Source organism: Entelurus aequoreus, linkage group LG04 (genome assembly GCF_033978785.1).
Source record: "Entelurus aequoreus isolate RoL-2023_Sb linkage group LG04, RoL_Eaeq_v1.1, whole genome shotgun sequence".
In the NCBI taxonomy this organism is placed as follows: Eukaryota; Metazoa; Chordata; class Actinopteri; order Syngnathiformes; family Syngnathidae; genus Entelurus; species Entelurus aequoreus.
In genome coordinates, this window is record NC_084734.1 from 89,731,339 (window position 1) to 89,747,444 (window position 16,106).

At 38.2% G+C, this 16,106-nt stretch overlaps 3 protein-coding genes across 4 annotated transcripts in view; 2 read left to right on the forward strand and 1 right to left on the reverse strand.

Moving 5' to 3' along the window:
• tcirg1b (T cell immune regulator 1, ATPase H+ transporting V0 subunit a3b) overlaps positions 1-6,420 on the forward strand; it is a 29,560-nt gene extending 23,140 nt beyond the window's left edge. Inside the window, exons 17-21 of one of the 2 annotated variants that reach the window (XM_062045982.1) lie at positions 63-173; positions 258-350; positions 419-539; positions 618-789; positions 5,765-6,420. In XM_062045982.1, the coding sequence (XP_061901966.1) occupies positions 63-173; positions 258-350; positions 419-539; positions 618-789; positions 5,765-5,858 (591 nt within the window). In that variant the 3' untranslated portion in view covers positions 5,859-6,420. The remainder of the gene's footprint in view (positions 1-62; positions 174-257; positions 351-418; positions 540-617; positions 790-5,764) is intronic. The other variant, XM_062045983.1, reaches the window with a different exon arrangement.
• Positions 6,421-11,066: 4,646 nt separating this feature from the next.
• mrpl18 (mitochondrial ribosomal protein L18) lies at positions 11,067-14,662 on the forward strand. Its single transcript, XM_062045985.1, has 4 exons — positions 11,067-11,262; positions 11,382-11,550; positions 14,222-14,456; positions 14,522-14,662. The coding sequence occupies exons 1-4, from the start codon at positions 11,190-11,192 to the stop codon at positions 14,597-14,599; spliced, it is 555 nt and encodes a 184-aa protein (XP_061901969.1). The 5' UTR covers positions 11,067-11,189; the 3' UTR covers positions 14,600-14,662.
• si:ch211-203d1.3 (protein phosphatase Slingshot homolog 3) overlaps positions 14,661-16,106 on the reverse strand; it is a 46,536-nt gene continuing 45,090 nt past the window's right edge. Inside the window, exon 17 of the mRNA XM_062045984.1 lies at positions 14,661-15,386. Coding sequence (XP_061901968.1) covers positions 15,249-15,386 — 138 coding nt within the window. The 3' untranslated portion in view covers positions 14,661-15,248. The remainder of the gene's footprint in view (positions 15,387-16,106) is intronic.

The window sequence follows — 16,106 nt, forward strand, 5'->3', positions numbered from 1 at the left end:
GTACATACGTTCAATGACGACAACGTTTACTTTTTATTGTTGAATTGGCACTCAATGTGTAGGGTATTGTTCAAAAAGTCCTGGTGGTGTTGGCGCTTTGCTCCGTACCCGTCCTCCTGCTTGGCAAACCCCTCTTTGAGTACCTGACATACAAGGGGAGACGGCGTCTGCCAGTAAGTCTCCTGCTTCTTTTATTTACACGTTTGTAACTTGCCAGTTGAGCAGGACTGCCCTCGATAAGTGCATGTCTCCCGCTGCATCAGGAAGAAGACACACACCTTCTGGTGGCCGACGAAGGCTCCATCAACACCCGACAGGGGGAGGTGGAAGGCGGGTGTGCGGAGGAGAAGGCGAGGCTGAAGTCTAGTATGACTCTTCAACAAGACTTTTGCCAATCATTTCTGCTTTCCTCCTTTAGGAGTTTGACGGTGCTGACGTGTTCATGCACCAGGCCATCCACACCATCGAGTACTGCCTGGGCTGCATCTCCAACACCGCCTCCTACCTGCGACTCTGGGCTCTCAGTCTGGCACACGCACGTTAGTCACTTCCTCTTTGAAACGCACGCTATTGTCGGTCCGCCGTCATTTGCAAGTGTGCCTTGTTTCTTCCCACAGAGCTGTCGGAGGTGTTGTGGGTCATGGTGATGCGTATCGCTCTCAGGTGGCAAGGCTACGTCGGCTCCGCAGTTCTCTTTGTGGTCTTTGCCTTCTTCGCAGTGTTGACCGTCGCCATCTTGCTCGTTATGGAGGGCCTGTCAGCTTTTCTTCACGCACTCCGTCTGCACTGGTACACTTTTTATTTTATTATTACTAAGGCAACCTCATTGCTTATAACCTGCACTGCAAAAGCTGGAATCTAAGTAAGATGAAATATGTCAAATAAGGGTGATATTTGCTTATTTTCTGTCTGATAAGATCATTCTTCTCACTAAGCAGATTTGATGTTAGAGTGTTTTACTTGTTTTGCTCCTAAATGATGTCAGTAAGATATTACAGCTTGTTGCTGAGATTTGATGAGCTATATTGAGTAAAACATGCTTGAAACTAGAATATCAAGTGTTGTGTCATCAACACTCACAAGTAGAAAACTACTAAATTTAAAGTCATCATTTCTTACTTCAAGCATGAAAAAAAAAACATGAGTGCATATCATTATGTCAAGATAATGGCACTAGCATTTACTTCATTTAAGAATATTTTTCAACATATTGAGCAAAAAGGTCTAATTTTTTTTTCCTAGCAAGAAAAGTGCACTTGTTATTAGTGAGAATATACTTATTTGAAGCTATTTTGGGGTTCATTGAGGTTAGCTAATTTGACTTGTTTTGGAAAGTCTTGACAAGCCACATTTTCTTGTTCTATTGGCAGATCATTTTGCTTAGTTCAAATAAAATAGCCCTCATTTTTGTATTTTTTTTCTTGTTTTTGAACACTGACTTTTTGCAGTGTGTGTGTCAAAGAATGAATGATCTATGGCCCCCGAGATGATATTTGATTAGTAAAGATGTCCGATAATGGCTTTTTTGCCGATATTCCGATATTGTCCAACACTTAATTACCGATTCCGATATCAACCGATACCGATATATACAGTGGTGGAATGAACACATTATTATGCCTAATTTTGTTGTGACGCCCCGCTGGATGCATTAAACAATGTAACAAGGTTTTACAAAAAAAATCAACTCAAGTTATGGGAAAAAATGCCAACATGGCACTGCCATATTTATTATTGAAGTCACAGAGTGCATTTTTTTTAACATGCCTCAAAGCAGCAGCTTGGAATTTGGGACATGCTCTCCCTGAGAGAGCATGAGGAGGTTGAGGTGGGCGGTGGTAGCGGGGGTGTATATTGTAGCGTCCCGGAAGAGTTATTGCTGCAAGGGGTTCTGGGTATTTGTTGTGTTGTGTTTATGTTGTGTTACGGTGCGGATGTTCTCCCGAAATGTGTTTGTCATTCTTGTTTGGTGTGGGTTCACAGTGTGGTGCATATTTGTAACAGTGTTAAAGTTGTTTATACGGCTACCCTCAGTGTGACCTGTATGGCTGTTGACCAAGTATGCCTTGCATTCACTTGTGTGTGTGAAAAGCCGTAGATATTATGTGACTGGGCCGGCACGCAAAGGCAGTGCCTTTAAGGTTTATTGGCGCTCTGTACTTCTCCCTACGGCCGTGTACACAGCAACCTTTTAAAAAGTCATACATTTTACTTTTTTAAAACCGATACTGATAATTTCCGATATTACATTTTAAATCATTTATCGGCCGATAATATCGGCAGTCCGATATTATCGGACATCCCTATTGATTAGTATTAAAATCGGCCTGCAGGCCACAGCCGTCTGCTGCTGTTTTGCACACACCAATACTCCATCAGTGTATCATTTTTAAAATTGGGTCCCAGGGACCCCATCAAGTCATAAAAATGGGGTCCCACAGTACATTTTTGACGTCCTACTTTTTTGTAAGCGTTTTGAAAACAAATGATAAATATATGCATTGTCCTGTTATATCTCACGTTCTATATTGTCTTTTGGAAAAAGGTTGTCATAAACGTTACTTAATTCATTTAAAAAAATAATACAAAAGAAAACACGGTAAGACTTTAGTATGGGAAACATATTCTAAGTAACAAAGACTTAATTTACAGTTACTTGGACACTAGGGGAACATGTAAGAGTTAGGAGATGTCCGATAATATCGGACTGCCGATATCGGCCGATAAATGCTTTAAAATGTAATATCGGAAATTATCGGTATCGGTTTCAAAATGATCGGTATCAGTTTCAAAAAGTAAAATGTATGACTTTTTAAAAGGCCGCTGTGTACACGGCCGTAGGGAGAAGTACAGAGCGCCAATAAACCTTAAAGGCACTGCCTTTGCATGCCGGCCCAGTCACATAATATCTACGGCTTTTCACACACACAAGTGAATGCAAGTCATACTTGGTCAACAGCCATACAGGTCACACTGAGGGTGGCCGTATAAACAACTTTAACACTGTTACAAATATGCGCCACACTGTGAACCCACACCAAACAAGAATGACAAACACATTTCGGGAGAACATCCGCACCGTAACACAACATAAACACAACACAACAAATACCCAGAACCCCTTGCAGCACTAACTCTTCCAGGACGCTACAATATACACCCCCCGCTGCCCCCTCCCCGCCCACCCCGCCAACCTCAACTTCCTTATGCTCTCTCAAATTCCAAGCTGCTGTTTTGAGGCATGTTAAAACAAATAATGCACTTTGTGACTTCAATAATAAATATGGCAGTGCCATGTTGGCACTTTTTTTTTCCATAACTTGAGTTGATTTATTTTGTAAAACCTTGTTACATTGTTTAATGCATCCAGCGGGGCATCACAACAAAATGAGGCATAATAATGTGTTCATTCCACAACTGTATATATCGGTATCGGTTGATATCGGAATCGGTAATTAAGAGTTAGGCAATATTGGCTATGGGCAAAAAAGCCATTATCTGTTAGAGTTAGAGTTAGAGTTACTAATAAGCAATACTTCTGAGGTTATTGAGGGAAGACTCTTAGTTCATGGCTTACTGCTTGTATAATAAGGCCATGCAGAATAAGGCATTAATAAGTACTTTATGATGACTAATTAAGAGCCAATATGTTACTAATGTTCATGTTAATAAGCAACTAATTAATGGTGAATATCTTCCCCATACTAAAGTGTTACCGAAAACACATTTTTATACATATGTAAATGTATTCAGTTATAAACATTCATTCACTTTCTTCTTTCCTTCATGGATCTAAACTTTACTTTCTTCTTTCCTTCATGGATCTAAACTTTACTTTCTTCTTTCCTTCATGGATCTAAACTTTACTTTCTTCTTTCCTTCATGGATCTAAACTTTACTTTCTTCTTTCCTTCATGGATCTAAACTTTACTTTCTTCTTTCCTTCATGGATCTAAACTTTACTTTCTTCTTTCCTTCATGGATCTAAACTTTACTTTCTTCTTTACTTCATGGATCTAAACTTTACTTTCTTCTTTCCTTCATGGATCTAAACTTTACTTTCTTCTTTCCTTCATGGATCTAAACTTTACTTTCTTCTTTCCTTCATGGATCTAAACTTTACTTTCTTCTTTCCTTCATGGATCTAAACTTTACTTTCTTCTTTCCTTCATGGATCTAAACTTTACTTTCTTCTTTCCTTCATGGATCTAAACTTTACTTTCTTCTTTCCTTCATGGATCTAAACTTTACTTTCTTCTTTCCTTCATGGATCTAAACTTTACTTTCTTCTTTCCTTCATGGATCTAAACTTTACTTTCTTCTTTCCTTCATGGATCTAAACTTTACTTTCTTCTTTCCTTCATGGATCTAAACTTTACTTTCTTCTTTCCTTCATGGATCTAAACTTTACTTTCTTCTTTCCTTCATGGATCTAAACTTTACTTTCTTCTTTCCTTCATGGATCTAAACTTTACTTTCTTCTTTCCTTCATGGATCTAAACTTTACTTTCTTCTTTCCTTCATGGATCTAAACTTTACTTTCTTCTTTCCTTCATGGATCTAAACTTTACTTTCTTCTTTCCTTCATGGATCTAAACTTTACTTTCTTCTTTCCTTCATGGATCTAAACTTTACTTTCTTCTTTCCTTCATGGATCTAAACTTTACTTTCTTCTTTCCTTCATGGATCTAAACTTTACTTTCTTCTTTCCTTCATGGATCTAAACTTTACTTTCTTCTTTACTTCATGGATCTAAACTTTACTTTCTTCTTTCCTTCATGGATCTAAACTTTACTTTCTTCTTTCCTTCATGGATCTAAACTTTACTTTCTTCTTTCCTTCATGCATCTAAACTTTACTTTCTTCTTTCCTTCATGGATCTAAACTTTACTTTCTTCTTTCCTTCATGGATCTAAACTTTACTTTCTTCTTTACTTCATGGATCTAAACTTTACTTTCTTCTTTCCTTCATGGATCTAAACTTTACTTTCTTCTTTCCTTCATGGATCTAAACTTTACTTTCTTCTTTCCTTCATGGATCTAAACTTTACTTTCTTCTTTCCTTCATGGATCTAAACTTTACTTTCTTCTTTCCTTCATGGATCTAAACTTTACTTTCTTCTTTCCTTCATGGATCTAAACTTTACTTTCTTCTTTCCTTCATGGATCTAAACTTTACTTTCTTCTTTCCTTCATGGATCTAAACTTTACTTTCTTCTTTACTTCATGGATCTAAACTTTACTTTCTTCTTTCCTTCATGGATCTAAACGTCACCTCTGCCGGTATTTTTTTTCTGTGTTTTTATTGTAATATTTTCAGAATGTGTTTGTTCTATTTTTGCCCAAAGTAAGACAAAGAAAACAATTTGAAGTTGTCTTTATTTTTAGTTTGAGTGCCATGATTGTAGTAGTCCTGCCCGCGTGTGCACAGACTTCCCTCCATGCGGCCCCTGAGCTCAAATGACTTTGACACCCCTGCCTTATTTTTTTTTTTTTTTTTTGGGGGGGGGGGGACATCCATCCATCCATCATCCATTTTCTACCGCTTATTCCCTCTCTGGGTCGCGGGGGGCGCTGGAGCCTATCTCAGCTACAATCGGGCGGAAGGCGGGGTACACCCTGGACAAGTTGCCACCTCATCACAGGGCCAACACAGATAGACAGTGGATGAAAAATCACAATAGCTCTTCCATCCCTAATTATCCTCCTTATTGCACAATGCTGTGTAAAATTATGCGGTTAACTTTTGATTTGTTTGGTTTAGGGTGGAGTTCCAGAACAAGTTCTACAGCGGCACAGGCTACAAGCTGAACCCGTTCTCCTTCTCTTCTCTGATCAATGCATCAGCTGCCATATGAGCAGCACACCGGCCAAATCATTCCCTGCGAAAAAGATTAATTGATGTACGTCAATAAGTGCTTGGGACTGCAGAACACGCAGCATTGTTGTGTGGCCTGAGATGATGTAATAGTTTGATTGCACAATGAACATGACGGTTATGACTGTTATTACAATGACAATTTAAGAAACTATTGTATTTACTCTGCGTTGTAAACATACTTTCTTATTCATTCCAGACACGTAGGTATTGATTTTTTTCCCCACTGTAATTAACATTATGATATTCTTACAAATTGAAAAGGGAAGTTTAAGAGAATGTATATTGAACTGGGGTTTTCTACTTAATTTAGTTAACGCCCACATTATCATGATCCTCACCTGCTAATCAAGCTTTATCCACCAAACAGTGTTGTGTTACAGAAGCGTAACACATTTTAACTTGAAAAATTTGTAGCAGTTTTCTCCTGTGCCTTACTCAGATTGCTTGTTTATTCATTTTCATGACAATACCTTGAACCACATTACTTCCGGTATTTTCTTTATGCATCGTCAAAGTGATCAAATTTGAACTAAAATTAAATATGATTTTCTTGTATGATCACATGGTGTGTTGCGTCTTAATTAGGGCTGGCAAAAATGACAAGTCATGTGATTAATCGCAAAACATCTCATTAATCATGTATAAGAGCAGATTAATAACTATTTATTTTTAATGCACATGCTGTGTTACCTTTTAGGAGGCAAAGCAGGTCAGTGATCAGGTCAATGCAAAGATGAATAAGGAGACTACAAATCAGAAGTTGAACTGAATAGAATGTGTTATGAATGTAAGAATAGTTTGAATGTTGAACAGTTTGAATTTCCAGGAAAACCAGAATTTGGTTTGGAACTTGGGAAAGTGTTAGTTTGAATGTCCAGGATGAGTGGAATGTGTTGATGTTGGAATGCTTTGAATAGCTTGAAAAATGGGGGAATTGTGCAACTTGGAAAAATGGCCCATTCATTTCAATGGGAACTTCCTGGAAATTTTGGGAAAAGCGGGATTTTTTTAAAACGATTAAGAGCATGAATGAGCTGAATTGGTTGGAGTTGGAATTGTTTAAATCTGTAAAGAAATGTTGAAGTAAGAACAGTTTTTTAATTGAAAAATGGCGTTACGGAATTTCGGGAAAACCGGGAATTTTTCAAGTTCTTAAACCAACTTGTTTTTTTTGTCCTGAGGAATTTGACTTGACTTGACTTTATTTATTCATGCTTGCAGTGGAGCCAAGGCCCCACTGAAAAAACAGCTGGACTTTACAATGAATATTAAACAAACAAAGATTTAAAAAAATTATTAAAAGAACAGACAGTATTTTATATAAAAAAAACATTTTCATTTTCAGGGCAACAGCAGCATGGAAACTATTAGCATTCTGGTATGTTCTGATAGTGAATTGATTGATTTTGATATAAACTTGTATTAGTAGATTGCACAGTGAAGTACATATTCCGTACAATTGACCACTAAATGGTAACACCCCAATACGTTTTTCCACTTGTTTAAGTCGGGCTCCACAAACGGTTGAAATGGGTTGAAAAATGTGAAAGGGAGTCGTCGCACTAAAAAAGGTTGGAAATAAGGAATTCCTGGAAATTTGTTGAACGTGGAAAAATGGTTGTTTGAATTTCCAGGTTGAGTTGTATTGTGTTGAAGGTGCAATGGGTTTGAATTGGTTGAAAAATGTGGGAATTGTGGATGCTTAAAAAATTGATGAATGGGGAAATTTAGATTAGATTAAATTATTTTATTTTGAAGGGGACAATGCAATTTCATACAACAAATGAGGCTAGTTTTAATCTGTAGTCCCCTGGCCGTGGTGTAAAAAAGGCAGTCAAATTACAATTTAAAAGAAAAGAAAGAGAGAGAAAAAGAAAAAAACATACAATACATATACAGTATGACAAAAAATAAAATACATCACAACATAACATTTTTCTTAGCATCAAAACAGACTCAACTTTTAGTGCTGGCAGCTGTACGCATTGATAAACCACATTTTCCATTTTTTATTTTTTTTTTGTGGTTTTTTTGTCCCTAAAGACTGGGAATTCTAGGAAATCCGGGAATTTTTAAAAATAATTGTTGAAAGGGAGCAAACAATTCCTGAACAGGCTTAATATTTTGAAATTGGAACGGTTAGAATTGGATAAGAAATGGAGGAGTTGTGGAACTTTGAAAAAAATGTCCCATTTATTTCAATGGGAATTTCGGGAAAATTTGGGAATTTCTGGAAAAGCTGGATTTTTTTTTTTTAAATGCTGAAAAAAAAAAAGAAAAGTGAATGTTTTGAATAAGTTAACACGAACCATTTAAACGTATTCAGAACATTCACATTTTTTCTAGCATTTTCCAAAAAATTCCCGGTTTTCCCAAAATTCCAGGAATTCCGTAACAAAATTTCTCAATTAAAAATGTTACTACTTCAACATTTCTCGACCGATTAGAAAAATGTCAACACCAGCCATTTAAATGGTTGGTGTTGGAATTTTTCAAATCAAAATTTCAACACCAACCATTTAAATGGTTGGTGTTGAAACCGGTGTCCCGGTTTTCCCGAAATTCCAGGAATTCCGTAACAAAATTTCTCAATTAAAAATGTTACTACTTCAACATTTTTCAAATCAAAATTTCAACACCAACCATTTAAATGGTACTTTTTTAATTGAGAAAAAAAACGGGAATTTTTTTGAAAATGCTAAAAAAAAGTGAATGTTCTGAATAATGGTTCGTGTTGAAATTTTTCAAATCGGTCGAGAAATGTTGACGTAGTAACATTAATTGAGAAATGGTATTACGGAATTTCGGGAAAACCGGGAATTTTTCCAGTTCAAAAAACAACTTTGTGTTTTGTCCTGATTAAGAGGGATGTTTTGGCGGTGGAACGATTGAAGCGGGTTGAAAAATGTGGAAGGAGCATTCACTGCTTTGGAACATTCACACAATAATATTGTAACGACCTGCTAGAGTTGATGTTGTGTTCCTGTGTGGGTGAGATTCAGAATTCCTGTGGTTTTGAACGTACCACATGGTAGGTGATTGGCGAATAAGGGGAAGGTGTTGAAGAAAGAAGAGACGAAGGTAGACGGAGGAACGAATAAAGGCGGTGGAATAAAGCTGTGTTAGCACAAAGGACAATACAAGTTGGAAGAAGAGCGTCAGACTAAATGTGCATTTCTTCCTTATTCGCCAATCACTTTCCATCTGTGGTACGTTCAAGATCATGGGAAATTTTAACATCACCCACACACGAACAAAACATCAACCCGAGCAGGTCGTTACACTATTTGATCCATAAATAAAATACATGTATTTACAAAGAGTGAGGATTATTAATAAAGCATATTATCTAGAACACACTAACATACTATTTATTAATTCTGGTTTATTGAAACTACAGGAGCTAGTAAAGTTACAGACATTATGTGTCCTGTTTAAGGCTAAAAGTAAAACATTACCAGCAAATTTACACAAAATGTTTGTCATCACTTGTGAGAATAAAGAGCATAGAAGAAAAGGTCATTTCCAACATCAATATTCAAGGACAACTTTAAAACAAATGTGTATATCAGTGGTGGGGGTTACACTATGGAATTCTCTTTACAATGAGATAAAAGATTGTAGAATATTCCAATTGAAAAAAATATATAAAGACAGAACAATAAGATCATATGCACAGCCGTAAGTGTTTACATGTTTCTTTATATTTATTATATTACTTATTTTTTCTTCTGGTTTTGTATTTGTTTTGTATCATCCCGTGAGGTGTATATTACTTTTTTTATTCGGTTTGTACTTCATGAAGTTTTGCACTTGTTGTTTTTTTTGTGTGTGTGTTTTGTTTGTTTTCATTGTATTTGGATGTATTTGTTTGGTTAGTATTAGAGATGTCCGATAATATCGGCCGATAAATGCTTTAAAATGTAATATTGGAAATTATATGTATCGTTTAAAAAATTTTTTTTTTATTAAATCAACATAAAAAACACAAGATACACTTACAATTAGTGCACCAACCCAAAAAACCTCCCTCCCCCATTCACACTCATTCACACAAAAGGGTTGTTTCTTTCTGTTATTAATATTCTGCTTCCTACATTATATATCAATATATATCAATACAGTCTGCAAGGGATACAGTCCGTAAGCACACATGATTGTGCGTGCTGCTGCTCCACTAATAGTACTAACCTTTAACACTTCATTTTACTCATTTTCATTCATTACTAGTTTCTATGTAACTGTTTTTATATTGTTTTACTTTCTTTTTTATTCAATAATTTTTTTTAAATTTATTTTATTTTATTAATTTTTTTTTAAAAAAAGGACCTTATCTTCACCATACCTGGTTGTCCAAATTAGGCATAATAATGTGTTAATTCCACGACTGTATATATATAGCAGTGTCAGTTGATATCGGTATCGGTAATTAAGAGTTGGACAATATCGGAATATCGGATATCGGCAAAAAGCCATTGTCGGACATCCCTAGTTAGTATGCTTGTGAATCTGGGCTACTTATTATGTTGAAGGGGGCAGGAAATATAAGATTAAAGATTAAAGATTAAAGTACCAATGATTGTCACACACACACTAGATGTGGTGAAATTTGTCCTCTGCATTTGTCCCATCCCCTTGGGGAGCAGTGGGCAGCAGCGGCGCCGCGCCCGGGAATCATTTTGGTGATTTAACCCCCAACTCCAACCCTTTGTTGCTGAGTGCCAAGCAGGGAGGTTATGGCTCCCATTTTTATAGTCTTTGGTATGACAAGATTTTCTTCATCCTGTTCCTTCTCAAGCATAGGTGTGTAAATATGTGTTTAGTTGCTAAAGTTTCATTGTCTATTGATCAAGAATGCACATCAATTAAGGAGATAAATAAATAAAAAATGAATGAATGAATGAATGAATAAATAAGATAAATAAAAGAGTACAAACTTTAGGATGCCAAGTTTAAAAAAACGTGACGGTTTGTAATGTAAATGGTGTTGAGTTATTAAATATGTGTACTTTTTAACTGCTGCATGCATGAACATTAAACAAACGTCCAATGGTTGGGAAAAGAAGCTTTCTATCAGTAGCGGAACTTTAGTTTGAGTCGCTGTTTTCTGTCAGTGCCCTTTTCGATGACGCACCCGGATGTTGTGTGAATGTCAAACATGGCGTCCCATTATATATGTCTATGGTCCCATGTGCTGCAGTGACTTGTTTCTTAAATGTAAATATTAGTTTTTTATTTCTGGTAAATGATATTTTGTGACAAAAAATGTCAGTACTATATGTGTAAACAAATTGTGTTTGACTCATAAATGGCGCTGCGTCGAAGTGTTCGTCTGCTGTTTGGTGTAATTCCGCGATGTAGCGTGTCCACTAAACTACCAGGTAAACTCGCATTTATTTGTATTTAAAGCCACTTTTTAAAAAAATGCGGATTCGCTCTATTTATTTTCTCAGAGTGAGATTTTTTAAAACGTTTGTCTTTTTTTGATACATGTAAACAGCTCGGTGTGTGACACAGTCGTCCTCCCAGCCGGAACCAGACTTGCGAGAAAATGAGGCCGTGAACCCCAAATTTGTCAACCGCAACCCGCGGAACTTGGAGCTCTTGGGCTTGGCGGTGAAGGACCGAGGATGGAAGACGACGTGGCCTCACCGGGAGTTCCACCACAGGTGTGCACACCTACTTCAACTTTGCCTTTTCACAAATACAACAACATTTTCACCAGTCACAAATTGTGTTTTTACGAACCGTCAGGTTCAGATCGGGATCTTTAAAACTAGTACCCCATTTTCCGGACCATAGGGCGCACCGGATTATAAGGCGCATTAAAGGGGTCATATTATGATTTTTTTCTAAATGTAAAAGACTATCTTGTGGTGTACATAACATGTAATGCTGGTTCTTTGGTCATAATGTTGCATAGATGATGTTTTACACATCATCTTAAAGCCGCTTTCTGACAGTCGCTTCAGGATGCACCGTTTTGTGGGCGCTCTTATTTACGTGGCTCACCTTGGACAGCGTCTTCTCCCCGTCATCTTTGTTGTAGCGGTGTAGCGTGCAAGGACGGGAGTGGAAGAAGTGTCAAAAGATGGAGCTAACAGTTTTAAAGACATTCAGACTTCAATCAATAATGGAGCAGCATCTCCTCATCCGTGGCTCACTAGTGCAGTGTTTTTCAACCACTGTGCCGCGGCACACTAGTGTGCGGTGAGATACAGTCTGGTGTGTCGTGGGAGATTATCTAATTTCACCTATTTCGGTTAAAAATATTTTTTGCACACAAGTAATTGTAATCCGTAAATAATGTGCCGTTGTTGAGTGTCTGCACTGTCTAGAGCTTGGCAGAGTAACCATGTAATACTATTCCATATCAGTAGGTGGCAGCAGGTAGGTAATTGCTTTGTAGATGTGGGAACAGGAGGAAGTGTGCAGGTAAAAAGGTATCTAATGCTTAAACCAAAAATAGACAAAAGGCGAGTGCCCCTAAGAAAAGGCATTGAAGCTTAGGGAAGGCTATGCAGAACAAAACTAAAACTGAACTGACTACAAAGTAAACACAACACAAAATGCTGGACAACAGCAAAGACTTACAGTGTGTGGAGCAGAGACAGCGTCCACAAAGTACATCCGAACATGACATGACAATCAACAATGTTCCCACAAAGAAGAAAAGGGTCCGCACAACTTAAATATTCTTGATTGCTAAAACAAAGCAGGTGTGGGGAATAGCGCTCAAGGAAGACATGAAACTGCAACAGGAAAATACCAACAAAAGAGAAAAAGCCACCAAAATAGGAGCGCAAGACAAGAAGTAAAACACTACACACAGAAAAACAGCAAAAAACTCAAGATAACTCAAGGCGTGATGTGACAGTACACCTACTTTGAGACAAGAGCTATAGTGATGCATGCTTGGTTATGCTTTAAAGTCAGATCCAACAATTGCGACAACAACTTTTTACTGTCAATATCGGCTGCTGAGTTTCATTTTTAATGATGTCTGCTGGTGGTGTGCCTCACAGTTTTTTCAATAAAAAAAATGTGCCTTGGCTCAAAAAAGGTTGAAAAACACTGCACTAGTGCAACAACAACGCCGTAAATGTGTCCCGTGAAAAACCGTCCGACCGACACTCTCTAATAACTAAAGTTCCTTGGGTGAATAATGTCAAGTCACTACACCGGTATGTTTTAGCGCTTTCATGGCGAGTTTACTGACAGATGTAAGTAAGAACTTTACACTACTTTATATTAGAAATGGCAACAGTGGAGGATGAATGTCACATAACAAGAAGATAGAGGAAAAGAAGAAGCTTATCCACTACGATGTCGGCATGGACTACAAAGGCGGACGCGCACACATTTTCAGGACTTATGCAGATCTCAAATACAGATCAGCAGGTACCAGAAGGTAAGGAAAGCCGCTTTTGCATAATATTGCGAAACAAAACACCAGATAATATGTCTTACCTTATACACACACACCATAATAATACTCCTATGTTGAAGCACATACAATCCACCAAGCGGTGCGGCTTCAAAGTCGTACTAAAACATTTAGATAGATTTTTGAGCGCCGTGTGTAATGTTCTATATTTTCAATGGAACATATAGTTTTGGTGTTGTTTACTTGAGTCATATTGCAGTCTACACGTATCTCTTATTTGTGACTGCCATCTACTGGCCACATTTATAATTTCACCACGTACCAAATAAAATAGCTTCGAGGTCGGTAAGCACAACTAAAATGATTCCGTACACTTACGCACACTCTTGGCATTCTCTCGATGAGCTCCAAGCACACCTGGGAAGTGAAAACCCTTTCAGGTGACTACCTCTAGAAGCTCATGGAGAGAATGCCAAGAGTGTGCGGAAAAAGTAATCAGAGCAAAGGGTGGCTATTTTGAAGAAAGTAGAATATAAAACATGTTTTCAGTTACTTCACCTTTCATAACTCCACATGTGTTCATTCATAGTTTTGATGTGACAATCTACAATGTAAATAGTCATGAAAACACATTGAATGAGAAGGTGTCCAAACCTGTACTGTCATTTTTTATAACTTACATATTTACATGGCAGGAAGAACATCTTCAACTTTATAACAACCCAGGGGCCCCTCCTTGTGCTTGGGGCCCCTCCTTGTATCCTCACTCACCCCTCCACTTCAATGCCCCTGTGTGGGGTCACCACACATCCATGTGACCCGTCTAAAACTGACCGTGAAGATAGTCCGATCGGCCAAACTGCAAAGTTAGACAAATTGACTATTTTGTGTTGTGATAGTTCTGCTGTTGGACTTAGTTCCCTAAATTATTACTATTACTATTTCCCCCCTAGGTTGGTGTTTTCTCGCAGTATACGATACGTGACAGCAGAGGTCTTCTCCTGCTCCTCGCCCGTCCCCGTGCTCTCCTGCTCCACCAAAGAGTGGGCGCTGAAGGAGCACCTGCCCTCCACCAACTGCGTGGCAGCATGTCAGGCCGTGGGCGAGGTGCTGGCGCATCGGTGCAAGCAGGCGGGCATCACCAGGATGGTGTACCACGCCATCCCCTGGACGTACCGCTCTGATGCTGTGAGTGGAGACCATAAAAAAAAACATTTTTAGACGACGGGTTTCTAACTTTTTCCTCTGTGCAGGTTCAGTCATTCCGAGCTGCCATGAAAGAAGGAGGAATCGTCTTCAGTGAACCCAGAAGGAAATACATCGGGACCTAATTGAGGGTCATTAACAGCCACTGTGTTGTTTTGTCAATAAAACCTTACCTGAATGAAAAGAAACAGGATTTTTCTTTAATTTTAATGTGCAGAATCAAACAGCAGAAGTGCTTCTAAAGTGGATCACAGAACAGCGTGATGATGGCTCAGGCTGTCTGGTGTGTGATAATAAATACAACATGTGCATGTTCAATCAGCCTGCAAAGTAACCTCCATTTAAGCAAAATATAAATACTTCTCTCCCAGGCTGCAACATGCATGCCATCCAACTGCAGCTGATAGAAATGTATCATTCATTGGCACATTGGAATACAGACTTTGCACCAGAAAACTGGCTCTTAACTTGGTCCACAATAAAATACAGCTTGGAAAGAAAACCTTCAAAGAGTAAACGTCACGAGTCACTGGACTAAGCTTTTTTTGTTTTTGTTTTGTACTTGGCATTTAAGGATAAAATAAGTAATTGCATAGTTGACATCTGGAGTGTTGAAATGTAAATAAACTAAAAAGACAATGTGGATATGCAAGCTAAATAATAAAAAAAAAACAATCAGCAGAAATATAAAGTAAAAACCTTGGCATTTCATAAGAAGTCCATCAGTTTTTTTTTGTTTTATTTAAAGGCCAGACTTGTCTCCTCTTGGCCACTTCAAGGTTTGTCATGAGCGGAGTCCACCACACTTGAGGGTTCGGGTGAAAGATCCACACAAGCGCTCTGGTGAATCAGACTCTTTCGGCCGTGGCTTCGCCTCCGTTGTCGTGGCGATCGCCGTGGACTGGCAGGCAGCTTTGAAGACAAAGATGGAGACTGACTGATGTTACTAATAAAAAAATAAACAAACAGCCTCTTAGGTGAGCTGGACCAGTTTTTTTCAACCACTGTGCCGCGGCACACTAGTGTGCGGTGAGATACAGTTTGGTGTGTTGTGGGAGATGATCTAATTTCACCTATTTGGGTTAAAAATATTTTTTGCAACCCAGTAATTATAATCTGCAAATAATGTGTTCTTGTTGAGTGTCTGCACTGTGTGGAGATCGGCAGAGTAACCGTGTAATACTATTCCATATCAGTAGGTGGCAGCAGGTAGCTAATTGCTTTGTAGATGTCGGAAACAGCGGGAGGCAGTGTGCAGGTAAAAAGGTGTCTAATGCTTAAACCAAAAATAAACAAAAGGTGAGTGCCCCTAAGAAAAGGCATTGAAGCTTAGGGAAGGCTATGCAGAATGAAACTAAAACTGAACTGGCTACTAAGTAAACAAAAACAGAATGCTGGACGACAGCAAAGACTTACTGTGGAGCAGAGACGGCGTCCACAATGCACATCCGAACATGACGTGACAATCAACAATGTCCCCACAAAGAAGGATAAAAACAACTGAAATGTTCTTGATTGCTAAAACAAAGCAGGTGTGGGGAATAGCGGTCAAGGAAGACATGAAACTGCTACAGGGAAATACCAAATAAAGAGAAAAAGCCACCAAAATAGGAGTGCAAGACAACAACTAAA